This window comes from Callospermophilus lateralis, chromosome 3 (assembly GCF_048772815.1).
Source record: "Callospermophilus lateralis isolate mCalLat2 chromosome 3, mCalLat2.hap1, whole genome shotgun sequence".
In the NCBI taxonomy this organism is placed as follows: Eukaryota; Metazoa; Chordata; class Mammalia; order Rodentia; family Sciuridae; genus Callospermophilus; species Callospermophilus lateralis.
Genome location: NC_135307.1, coordinates 23,627,689 through 23,640,998, shown reverse-complemented (window position 1 = coordinate 23,640,998; position 13,310 = coordinate 23,627,689). Strand labels below are relative to the sequence as shown.

At 33.1% G+C, this 13,310-nt stretch overlaps 1 protein-coding gene across 2 annotated transcripts in view; it reads right to left on the bottom strand.

Moving 5' to 3' along the window:
* Cep128 (centrosomal protein 128) overlaps positions 1-13,310 on the bottom strand; it is a 387,702-nt gene that overhangs the window by 291,227 nt on the left and 83,165 nt on the right. For both annotated transcript variants that reach the window (XM_076848049.2, XM_076848048.2), the window contains exons 12-14: positions 12,145-12,219; positions 10,133-10,265; positions 4,839-4,990 (exon numbers count right to left, since the gene is read on the bottom strand). In XM_076848049.2, coding sequence (XP_076704164.1) covers positions 4,839-4,990; positions 10,133-10,265; positions 12,145-12,219 — 360 coding nt within the window. The remainder of the gene's footprint in view (positions 1-4,838; positions 4,991-10,132; positions 10,266-12,144; positions 12,220-13,310) is intronic.

Genomic DNA, 13,310 nt, shown 5'->3' with positions numbered 1-13,310 from the left:
AAGTCTTGCTGCCAATATCTGTTTTCTTTATAATCTATCCTGAATATTAAAAGTTGTTTAATATTCAGGTATCTTATTTTACAACATGCACTTGGATAAAGAAGAAATTATTAAGGTTTTAAAATGAAGTAGAACAGGAAATTACAACAAGAGTAACCAAGGTCTCCAAAACCTTAAGTCTCAAAGAATCTTGTCACTAAAAGCAGCATTTGAGCAGGCATTATTACACACACACACACACACACACACACATACACACACACACATACAGGTCAGACTTACGGAGGTAATGCAAGAATCAAAAAATTTTATACCATTTGGATTTTGTAAGAGCTATTCCCATTGTTTTCCTCAGTATATAACAAAGGCTTAAAATATATATCCTGCATCAACAAAAACTAAAGCAATTAGTGAGAATGACTTCAGATCACCTTAAAGATTGACAACTCTTCCAGAAATGAAGATGTTAAAAGTATGAGAGAAGAAACAGCCTTATTTTTATCTGTACTGTGTAAAGAAAAGGTATTGATTATCATTTCTTTTTTCTACTATCCTCTCTTTTTAAAAGTAATTTCTAACATTACAGTTCCAGGTTTCTGCTCATAAATAATCATGTCAGTTGTCACTCAATTATCACTTTCAACATTTAATCTAAATTATGTTCAGCATCTTGTTTTTTTTTTTCTTTCTTTGAAGTTCTTAGTTAAATTTAAAAGTCAAATTTTTTTCAAGAGTTAAGTTGATAGAAGATGGAGGCAGAGATTAAATCAGGGGGAATCATTGATCACGGATGCTTGGAATTCTTATGAATACAAATAGCCTATCAAGGTTAATGAGGTTCAACTTGAGTTTAGAAGAAGGAAAAAAATGCACTTAGTATTTTCTACACATATACAGATTTAAGGTCTTAGATACAATTTGAAAGGTAAATTATGCAAACACAAATGTAGTTTCCTTCCATTTGGATTTTCTAAGAGCTATTCCCATTGTTTTTCCTCAGTATAAAACAAAGTCTTAAAATATATATTCTGGATCAAGAAAATCTAAAGCAATTAGTGAGACTGACTACAGGTCACCTTAAAAATTGACAACTCCTCCAGAAATAAATGTGCTTTTAAGAAATGACTGAATAACAAATGTTAGCTTTGAAAAAATAACTCTTAAATGTGTCTATAATATCTCAGTTAATAAACAGTAATTGGGCACATAATATGGGTTAAGACATTGTGTTGAAACCCAGAGTGACATAGACATTACACTTCATTCTTAACTCATACCCATTATGAGCTAAAAAGGGAGTGAACCCTTTAATTGATAAGTGGCTTCCAGAATGTCACAAGTTTGAATTAAAACATGATGCTAACTGAAATGACCTAGAACAAAATCTGTATACAGTAACATATTTAAAAAGAAAAAAAGAAAAGGAAAAAAAAAAGACAACAAACCTAAAGAAACCAAATAGTAAATGTAAGGTTAAATATCAGAGTGTTTAGAAAGGAAGTATAGATTTTAAGAAAGAAAAGAGGAATACAGACAGAAAATCTAGCTGAAGTAAATAAGATCCCTGGTTATAAGGAGTCTATTAAAGGGAGGTAAAGAGCAGGTGGGAAGCCTTACTACAACTATGATCAAACAGCACTTCAATATCATTATTGTTAGATTCTATGTTCACCTACAAATTTTTTGGTTTCAAATTCCAAAACCTACATTTAAAAAATTGGAAAATTGGTGGCCTGCATAATAGAATGGTGTTTTTAAAAACCTATATGGGGCTCCCCCAGGGTAAATTCATGGACTGGCACTCACGCATACTGCTCTCTTGATGTGAGCCAGTCACCTGGGTCTTATAAACCCCATGGCACAGAAAACTCATAGATGAGACAGAACCATGAAACATGATATCTCCACCAAAGGAAAGACATCAAAGGTATTCTGCCTTGGTGATAAGGCAACTGGTTTTCTCCCATACCTCCTTCACTATTTTAATCTAGATTAAAATTCTAAAGAAACATACCCAAATTACGTTTAAAAATGAGAGAATGATGCCACGAAAATATTGGCAATGTGGACAAAAGAATCTGTAGAAGGAGGGGTCACCACTTACAGTTGCTATGATCCCAGAAGGCTCCAGTGGGGGAAAAGGCCAGAATTTCCACAAAAAAATCAGGTATTACAGAAACAGTGAATGACTGAACAAAGCAAAGAAGACGGAAATGAGGAGGAAAGATGAAGAGAAAATAAATTATTGGACAAGATTATAGGAGAGTTGTCATAACATCCAAATAAAGGAAGACACTTATGATTGAACAAATCATAAGAGCAGCTATTATACAAATATTCTTGGGCCTGAAAAATACTTTTTGTGTATCTTTCCCAAATATATTTGGTTTCTAAAAAGCAACTAAAGAAAACTAATTTTTATATTTTATACAATATCTAAACCAATATATAACAATAGCCCCCTACACATTTTTTTTTATAACAGCAGGCTAGGGGTGTAGTTCAGTCATAAAACACTTGCTTAGAATGCACATGGCCCTGGGTCTGATCCCCAGTACCAAACACACACACACACACACACACACACACACAGAACCTAATGGCATTCAATTAAATTTGAAAATATTCTCAACTGTTGGAGGTTACAACTGAGTGACCTCTGACCTATATCTTTCAGAAAGTTGGCACCAGACATCATGTTGAGAATAAAATACTCAAAGGGCTTTTATGAAGTATAGAAAATAAACAAAGCATAATCATAAGTATCGCCAAATCTAAAACAACTAATATAAATTTATTTAATTATTTTACTCTTAATAGTAATAAAATCTAAACAGTAAAACTGGATATTTCCTCCAGGAGTGAACACTGTCTTTTTGTGCTATCATTTTTCCAATGGCAACTGGGGGGAAAAAAATTTCTTTCATTTCCCAAAAGGAATTTGACCTTAGAAGCAAGGCAAACTCAAAGAATTTTCAGCATCAATTTTAAAATGTCAACAGCAAGAAAGGAAATCAGCTAAGTTTTCATTCACTACTATGGTGCCAGCGCCTAGGACAGTACCTGACAGTCACAGCCAATAACATTGCATATATAAGTAAAAACCTCTTATAAACTGGTTTTCAAATCCAAGCCCTATAATCCAATCCAAACTAATGCAAGAGAACACGAACTCTTTCCCAAATCTGTGTGAAAATGACTATTAAGAACAAAGGAAATCTAGGATTCTTGAATGAGATCATTAATAGGCATATATATGTATGCCTACTAAAAAAAAAAAAAAAATATATATATATATATATATATATATATATATATATATAAAATATATGCCTACTAATGATCTCACTCAAAAAAATATATATGTGTGTGTGTGTGTATATATATATATATATATACACACACACACACATATATATTTTTTTCCCCCTTTGGTACTGGGGATTGAACCAGGGGTACTTAACCACTGAGCCAGCCCTTTTTACATTTTTATTTTAAGACAGCTTCTCAATAAGTTGCTTAGGTTCTTGATAAGTTGCTGAAGCTGGCTTTGAACTCACAATCTTTCGGCCTCAGCCTCCCATGCCACTAGGTTTTCAGGTATGCGCCACAGTGCCTGGCTAAATAATTTTTAATATCCATGCATTTCAGTTCTTTTATTCCAATTTATACCATGAGAAGAAACCATGAGAAAAAAGGGAATAAAAAGGAGGGACCAACATGGGTTTAACAATAGTTACCAAAGGAACTCTTTTGCCTTTGATATTTATTAGCATCATTTTTTTAAAAATACTTTACTTCAGCAAAATAATCATACTTTAGTACTTTCATCAGCAGGCTTAGTGGCTACAATAATACTTATGAAGCAAACTTCATACAGTTACCACTGCTCTAAACTATTTCTGATAATTATTTATCAAACATGTGGAGGGCTGTGTAAAGAGTATGTCAATATTTCATTATCTTTACAATCTGAATCTTGAACCAAATATAAAAGACATTTTTCTATTGATATGCTGACAAGATGAAAGAGAAACAGACTAGAGTAACATTAAATATTTCCTTTGGGTTATATAAAGTTAGATACTTTCGTTATAATTTTGAAAGTACTTCACATGAATCAATTATTACATATAGAATATAATTGTACTAATAAAAACAAATACAGAGGAGGACTGATATATATTTATTTCCAAATGTGTCATCCACATTGATCTAATTTACGTACTTATAATTAGAATTAATCCATTTCCTATATAAAGTCCTTTCCTTTGATTTTTAATACATTCTGATAATTACCTCATCTATGCTACAAAAAAGGGAAGAAACATAGCTGCCTAGCTACAGTTAATTCATGGCTCCCGCATCATTCATGATTACTATACTACTATATATATTACTGTAATACATGGAGGCAACAAAACTTCATCTCATGCAGAACAACTAGAGATTTGAACATCTTTATGGCTCCAAAAAAGAATATCAGTAATATGCCTTCTGCCAATTTCAGCGCAAAAATAAATAATAATTCACTGCTGTCTCAGAGGAAAAAAGTGCCTTCCATCTGTAGAAAGAGCTTGACTGCTAATAAAACAAAATATTTTGAAGTTTAATAGTAAAAATTTCACCAGGAAATAATGAAAAAAAAAAAATTCCAGCTCCTAATTTTGGAGTATCAAATGAAAGAAAATGAATCCATAGGAATTTCTATACACAAGTTATTTCATCAGCAGCATAATTTTACATTATCTTCACAAAATAATATCTTTATGAAAATTTTGTTAAGCAATTCTACTAAAATCTTTCAAATTTTTTCAACTTAAAATTTGCAAAGTCACCTCTATTTGTGCTGCCAAACTTGCTTTCTCCTTCTCTTTTCGCTCCATGCATCGCTTCACTTCTTCTAACTCAGATGCCACTGCATTGAAGTTCAGCTGCATTCTCAAATCTGACATCTGCTTCTCCAAATCATGTTTTTCTGGCTCTACCCCTTAAGAAAGAAAACATAAATTTCAGTGGTTGTTCTATATTCACAGAAGAATGTACTTTCAATGGTACTAAACCCTGGTGTGTTACTATTAAAACACCTACTCAACAGACCTTTCAGCCTTCATCAATCTATTGTTTCAAGTCTCAAAAGGTTTCAAAGATATAAACATTGCAGTCCCACCAGCAGTGTATGAGTGTACCTTTTTCCCCCACATCCTCACCAACACTTATTGTTGTTTGTCTTCATAATAGCTGCCACTCTGACTGGAGTGAGATGATATCTTAGAGTGGTTTTGATGTGTATTTCTCTAATTACTAGTGATGATAAACATTTTTTCATATATTTGTTGATTGATTGTATATAATCTTCTGAGAAGTGTCTGTTCAGGTCCTTGGCCCATTTATTGATTGGGTTATTTGTTTTTTTAGTGCTTTGTTTATTGAGTTCTTTATATACCCTAGAGTTTTAGTGGTTTATCTTATGTGTGAGAGGTAAAGAATTGCTCCCAAGACGTAGGCTCTCAAAGCAGTATAGAGATTTCTTGGAAAATTGGGAATAAAATCACCATTTCACCCAGCTATCCCTCTCCTCTGTCTATACCAAAAGGACTTAAAAACAGCATACTATAGGGACACAGCCATATCAATGTTTATAGCAGCACAATTTGCAATAGCTAAATAGCTAGATGCCCTTAGGTAGATGAATGGATAGGGAGACTTCAGTATATATACACACAATGAAATATTACTCAGCATTAAAGGAGAATAAAATCATGACATTTGCAGGTAAATGGATGAAGTTGGAGAATAATGCTAAGTGAAGTAAGCCAATCCCAAAAAACCAAAGGCCAAATGTTTTCTTTGATATGAGGATGCCGACTCATAATGACAATAGGTGGGGAGCATGGGAGGAAAAGACGAACTCTGGATAAGACAGCAGGGTTGGAGGGGAAGGGAGGGGGCATGAGGATAGAAATGATGGTGGAATGTGATGGACATCATTATGCAAAGTACATGTATAAAGACATGAATTGGTGTGAATATACTTTGTATACAACCAGAGTTATGAAAAATTGTGCTCTATGCATTTCGCTGTCATATATAAATAAAAAAAGTGAACAGAGATTTAAAAAAAGATATAAACATTGCTACATCAACCAATATTTTACTTTAGTACTAAATTTAAAGTGTTATCTGATGTATAGCATGATTTTTTCAGAAAACCCTAAACATTTTTTCTTTAATTTTCTCCAAATCTCCACATTATCTTCAAATTTTTAAACAAAAAATACTAAAAGAATTTTCAGCCAAGCTACTATATCTAACTGAAGTTACTGAAGCTTATACAACAAAATGCTTTTCCTGCAACATAAACAGCAGATGATACTGCTAAATCCCTGCCAGTGTAGGACTATCCATTTACTAATTCTTACTAGTTCTAGAGACTATGACCTGAAATTATAACATCAAACACTGCAAACTAACTTAGCACTTAATTCAACATGAAATACTTAGTCTATGATACACAGGTTCCTATAATATCTTGTTCTTCTTCTAACACAAAAATGAGTACATAACAAGCTCAACCTCAATGAGCTTGCATTCCAAGAATAGGACATAAATTATCACTGTACTCTAAAATGCCAGCTATTGGAATATATACTATCAATTCAAAACTACCATTTTTCTAGTATCTTCTTCCAGAAAATAAAGGAATAAAGGGAGAAAATGTTACCAATCAAATTTGTACATCATTCATAAAATACATCCCAGCTTCAGAAGTTCAAAGCTATATACATGAAGGAATGGAAGACAGGCAGGCTTTTCAATAGCATGAGAACAAACCCATGAGAATTACTGACAAGACAGTGCAAAGGAGAACAATACAAAATTCCACCAAGCAATAGAAATGGAGTTGGGGTGTTATTTTAGGAAAAGGAAACAGCATGAAGTGCATGGGTTCAAAAGTATATTTAAAATTCACTCAATAGTTTGATATGGTTACCACATATAAGAGTAGGAAAAGGAAGAGGCAGATGGGAGATTATGCATTGTTTAGAAACTTAAAATTTATCCTAAAGGTAGGATTATCAAACATTATTCTAAAGTTGATAAAAGTTTCCTGAAAAGGATAAGATAATAAGTATTTTAACCATAAGCTCTATGTAACAACTCCTCGATTCTGTCATTGAATTGCGAAAGTAGCCAAGATAGTGTGTAGATGAATGGGAGTACCTCTGTTCCAACAAAGTTTATTTACAAAAGAAGGTAGCAGTCTGAATTTGGTCATGGTCCCTACTGAACCTACTCTTACTAGGTCTCCAACCTAAAATTGTATAGATACACTTGTTTACATGTAAATGCAATTGCTGATTTTATGTATTCACTCATTTTATTAATACACTTTACATATGTACATGCATATGTCTCATGTATATATTGATACATAACATTAAAATGGATGTACACTAATAAATATTATATAAAAATGTGTAGGCACAAGTATGCATACATATGCAAAGATCCATATGTACACCTTATGAAAGGTACATAATTGGTGTGGGGTCATATTATATATGCTTCATAATATATACACATAAAGATGTTAGTATGAATAAATACACATAGATATACATATTAATGAAAGATTTGGCAAAATTAAAAATTTAAAACATAGAGAATGAAATATAAGTACTATTGCAAAAATTTTCCTTTCACATTCAGAGGACTGTCTCATCTTTGCATTCTGGAGAAAACCAACCTGAGCTAGAGTAGGATAGCAGCTAAAATCTCAAGTTTTGGGGAAGAAAAGATTTGGGTCTGTGTAACATTTGGATGCCCTCTCCAAAACAAACTCATTTTGATTTGCCATCCTAATAGTATTAAGATGTAGGACCTTTAAGAGGTGATTAGGTCATGATGGCTTCAATCTCATGGATGGGTTAATGCCTTTATTGTAGGAGCAGGTTCATTATCATGAAAGTGGCTTTGTTACATGAACTATCCCATCAGCTTTTTCACACTTTGATTCTTTCACAAACACAATTGTGTTTCCCTCTCTTAACATGTTGTCTTGTTCCTGCCTTCTTTGCTCTTTGGAGAAAATAAACAGAAAAAATAATATAACGGAAACATTTCTTGAACTTGATTGAGACCACTAGAAACCAAGCAAAGTCAATTTCAGAAGCAAAGGCAGAGCCAATTTTACAGCAAACAAAGGAACAAACAGAAGCCACAATGTGACAGTATGATTTCTTCCATAGAACGGTCTTTAAACAATGAAAGTATACAATAAAGTTAAAAAACTCTAGAATTCCCCTTTATCATTGATAAGAGAACTTACAGATTTTTTTCAAATCTTGATAAGTTTTTGTTTGTTTGTTTTTTGTTTTGGGGGGTGTTTTTGTTTGTTTGTTTGTTTTTGTGTATGTGTGGTGCTGGGGATTGAACCTAGGGCCTCATGCATGCAAGACAAGCACTCTACCAACCAAGCTATATCCCCATCCCAAGTTACATTTTTTTTTAATATTTCTTTTAAGATGGACACAATTATATTTATTTATTTTATTTATTTTTATGTAGTGCTAAGGATCAAATCCATTGCCTCACATGTGCAAGGCAAGTGCTCTACTGCTGAACTATAACCCCAACCCCCAAGTTACATTTTTATATTCCTCCAAGATGCACACCAAGCCAACCATGAGGCAGGAGGAATACAAATTTGAGGATAGCCGTAAATAAGTTAGTGAGACATTGTCTCAAAATAAAATTTTTAAAAAAGGGATGGTGAGGTAGCTGAAAGGTAAAGCACACTTGGATTCTATCTCGAGTACAAAAAAAAAAAAAAAAGATGTAAACTAAAAACAACTAGATTTTATGTGGTGTCAGAACATATCAAATTTGCCACACTCTTTTCCCCAAAATGAGTTTCTAGTTCCTATGTGTATATTTATGAAAAATTTGAGTAATAATCTAATAGCTAAGAATTTAACTTTAAATATTTGATGTCAAATGATATTTATAATATCATAAGAAACAAGTGACTAGTGGTATACAAATATATTAACATAGCTTTGTCAAAATTTGTTAACCATTGAAGATTTTCTAGCAATGTGTAATTTGAGTTTAGGCAATGTCCTGAGATATATTTGGGAAGCCTAAGGACATATTTACCTTCCCTGAATTCAATTTTATATTGAATGTTTATAAGAATTTCTCCAGGGTTTGGGGGCATAGTTCAGTGGTGGAACACATGTTTGCCAAAATCAAGGCTCCTGGAATGGGTCTCTAGCACCATAAAACCAAAACAAAAGGATTGTACCATAATTTCTGTATTTGAATAGGAAGGCTCATTACTGGAATAATTTACAAGCTGAGCAACCTAGACTTCTCTGTTAAGAACGATTTTTTTTTATTTGAATGCCATCATTTTTATTAAACCTGAATTGTCAGAGAAAATACATCCAAAAATCATTGAAGTCCACACTCTGAATTAAGATCTCCACTGAGAAAGTATTCAAATACAAAAGAAAAACTTGGTGATATGGCTCATGACCAATTCTGAAATTTTGTCACCAATATCTAAATAAAAAAAATGAGGGGCTGGGGTTGTAGCTCAGTGGTGGAGCACTTGCCTAGCATGTGTAAGGCGTAGGGACTAATCCTTAGCACCATAAATAAATAGATAGATAAATAGATAGATAGATAGATAGATAGAGTGAAGGTGTTGTGTGCATCTACAACTAAAAATATTTTTAAATAATATAGAATCATAATTTTAATTGATCATATTTTAAAAATTAGGAGAAGGGAAAGTGAAGCATACAAGTTTATTTATAATTTAAGTGTACACACACACACACACACACACACACACACACTTACGTGTGGGATAGAAAAACTGAAAAACCTCCATTACTGCCTTTGCAGGCTCTAAGAGAAAGAGCCATGAAATAAGCAAGTATGAAAATCAAACTAGGTTTACAAATCAAGCACAGAAGGCATTAAAATTGGTTGCTACATAAGAGAAATGTGCTGAAATACATTTTAGTAGATCAAGAAACAGACAAGATGACATAAGCACAACATGAGGAATACAATTTGGAGAATAGGAAACTAACACATTGACAAATCAGAATTATACCTCTCCTAAACCTCCAGTCATCTCCTTGTTCATCCTGATACATTGATTGTTGCTTGGAAATCTGAAATACTTGATGTTGTAAACCCTTCCGATCACCTTCTGCTTTTGTAAGTTGTGTACGCAGTTCTTCTACCTAAATTTATTAAGTCAAAAATAAAACTTTTATTTGTCTCTAAATACCAGGAAAAATTTGAACTTGAAAATTATTATAAATTATTTCCCTGGGCAAAAAAAAAATAAATAATAATAATCACTTCTGAAGGGCCCAACACAGTTGAAACCAAGTTAATCTCCTTGCTACAGCAAACACAGCAGAATAGTCTTCGGCTCTATTTTATCATCTTTCCATTCCTTCCACAAAGAATGTATTTTTTTTAATATTTTTTAGTTGCTGATAGATCTTTATTTTTTTTTTAATACATGGTGCTGAGAATCAAACCCAGTGCCTCACATATACCAAGCATGTGCACTACCACTGAGTCCCAGCCCCAAGAATGTATTTTACTTCTCTGTGTCCACTGTGACAAAGAATCTGACCGCACTGTGTGTGTGTTGAGCACGGTGCCTTCACATTGGAGGGTAGAGGGAGTGAGGATTTGCTGGGAATTGAACCAAGAGCCTTGGTTATAAACTCAAGTAACACCGGCATGGTGGCACACACCTGCAATCCCAGCAGCTTGGGAGTCTGAGGCAGGAGAATCATGAGTTCAAAACCAGCCTCAGCAACTTAGGCCTTAAGCAACTCAGGGAGACCCTGTTCTCTAAATAAAATTTTAAAAAGGGAGTGGGAATGTGGTTCAGTGGTTAAGCACCTATATTAAAAAAAATAAATAAATAAAACTCAAATGAAGTGATGATCATGATTGGCATATTTGACATCAAAATAGAGCTCAAAATAAGTAAGTAATAGATGCAGTTGAATGAACTAAAATCAGGAACTGTTTTATTCATTCTTACGTTGCTAGAGAAAGACTAGCAAATTGCCTTCTAATTAACAGACACATCTCCAATAACCATAAACAAGTTAGCGGTGTCAAATAGTTTCAGCTAAACTCACAGTGACAACCTAAACAAAGAAATCTCTAGCTTCAAAAACTGAAATGAGAGATTACAAATCAGAGTTCAAAAAAATGTTTAGGATAAATTGAATACAAATATAAGCTTCCATAAAAGAAATTCTCTGAATTCCGCTAACATTAATTCCATGTGACCACTAACTCCAGAACAAAGTCAATAAACATTTGTAAAGGCTTTGTAAAACAGGTGCCAAGGTGTATTTTCAGCACCAATTGTCAAAACATAAAACTCCCTTTGAACATCTATGATGCCTGACATCTTTGCCTACAGAGCATTTTGTGTAGGTAAGTTATGTATGCACACCTCAAAACAGAAGAAGGAACAATTGCAGTTTGTGTTAAACACAAGCAGAGAGGCAGTGAGAAACCCATACACCCTTATCCAATGTATGTAAGATGACTATTTTAAAGTTATTGAACTTTAAATATCAGAAGCACTAAACTCCCATTATAGGCTAATGGACTGCAAAATATTATGCTTAAAATGTAAGCCTTATCTTTGCTTAAAAGAGGCCAGGTAGCACCTTGAAAACATGAATAAAAAACAATGATGTATTCAAAGCAACCTGATCATGTAAATGTCTGTTTTATGTATTTCAACTTCCTCCTTTATTCTCCAATGCCTCCTTGAATAAAATTAAGCTCCCAGGAAAATTTTATCTTACACATCCAGTCTTACTCTTACACTGCTCGTGCTAAGAGAGATAAGTCCTAAGTTGGAGCGGCAATTGGCAAGATACATTTTCACAGTGGGAACCTGGGCTAGTGTTTTGTATAAGCTTTTTCTGAATCTTCATCTTTTGCTTATATGTGCTAACATTCATTCCTTAGGGAGGAAAATTTTCTAGACCTAGTTTTGTTCTTTTTTTCATTTCACAAAGACACTTAAAAGAGGAGACTCAATGTAAAAGATTGCCTTAGTTTGCACAGACTTACCTGATGTAAAAGTGTTTCTCTGTTGCCTTCTGACTGATTCAATAACCTGCGAGACAGCTGCAATTCCTGTTCAAGCTAGAGATTCAACAAGGAATAAAAATATGTCCAATGGGGCACAATTTAAAAGGAAAACAGCAGAAAAGTTTTCAGGAGATATTTGCAGCTAATAAGAAAGAATAAATATCTCAACATAAACATGTATCAATACTTCCATTAAAATAATAACATAAAGTATGCTACACAGGCCACCTAGAGGTCTGAAATGTAGTCATTTCCATCTCAACTGTGACCTGTTTGAGTCTCTTCTCCTTGGGCCTTGATTCATCACTAAAATAAGAATTTTATACTAGTCTCTTCTTGAGATCCCTTCTAGTTCCAAATCATTTTAATCTCAATTGTAAAGCAATTTTCCTTTAAATTAGAAGATTTAGTGTCAAAAGAACTAAATTAGAATAAAAACTGCAGGGACCTAATAATTCAAAGTACATTTCATCAAATGTAATTTCTTATTCTCCTAATATTCATAAGATATTCCTAATTTTTTTAAATTTCTATGTTTAGTAAAAAGCTTTTAAAATCTCATTAACAATATTGCCATTAGATAAATATCTACGGAAAATGTGGCCACTTAGTTGACTAAATACCCTACAAAGTCTGAATATGCTTTAATTTCAATTTGAAAAATATACTAACATCAAAAATTAGCTCAGTAGTTTTTCAAAATTCTGAAAAAACACTGCCAACTTACAGAAATGTTTCTTACATTATCATTACCTTGTGACATTTTATCATAAAAATTTAGAGCTTACATATGCGATACTCGTTTATTTTTTTAACTATAAGGTTATTTTTTAAAATCAAATTTTATTAAGATGCTTTTTAGCAATTAAGATTTTTAATAGTTGTACTAAATAATTATTTCATTTGAACAAACTGCTATCTATATTAGCAGTACTTTAAAAATTGGACATGATGGGTGTGCTTATCAAGGAGCTTGAGAGAACCTCCCAGTGACAGAACAGTCCTGTATCTTGACTGTGGCAGTGGTTGACAACAGTCTACACAGGAGGTAAGAATAGGTAGAAAAACACACAACACACAAATGCACGCACATAAAGCTGGCAAAAATCTGCATAAACTCTGGATTATACCAACAACTTCCTGGT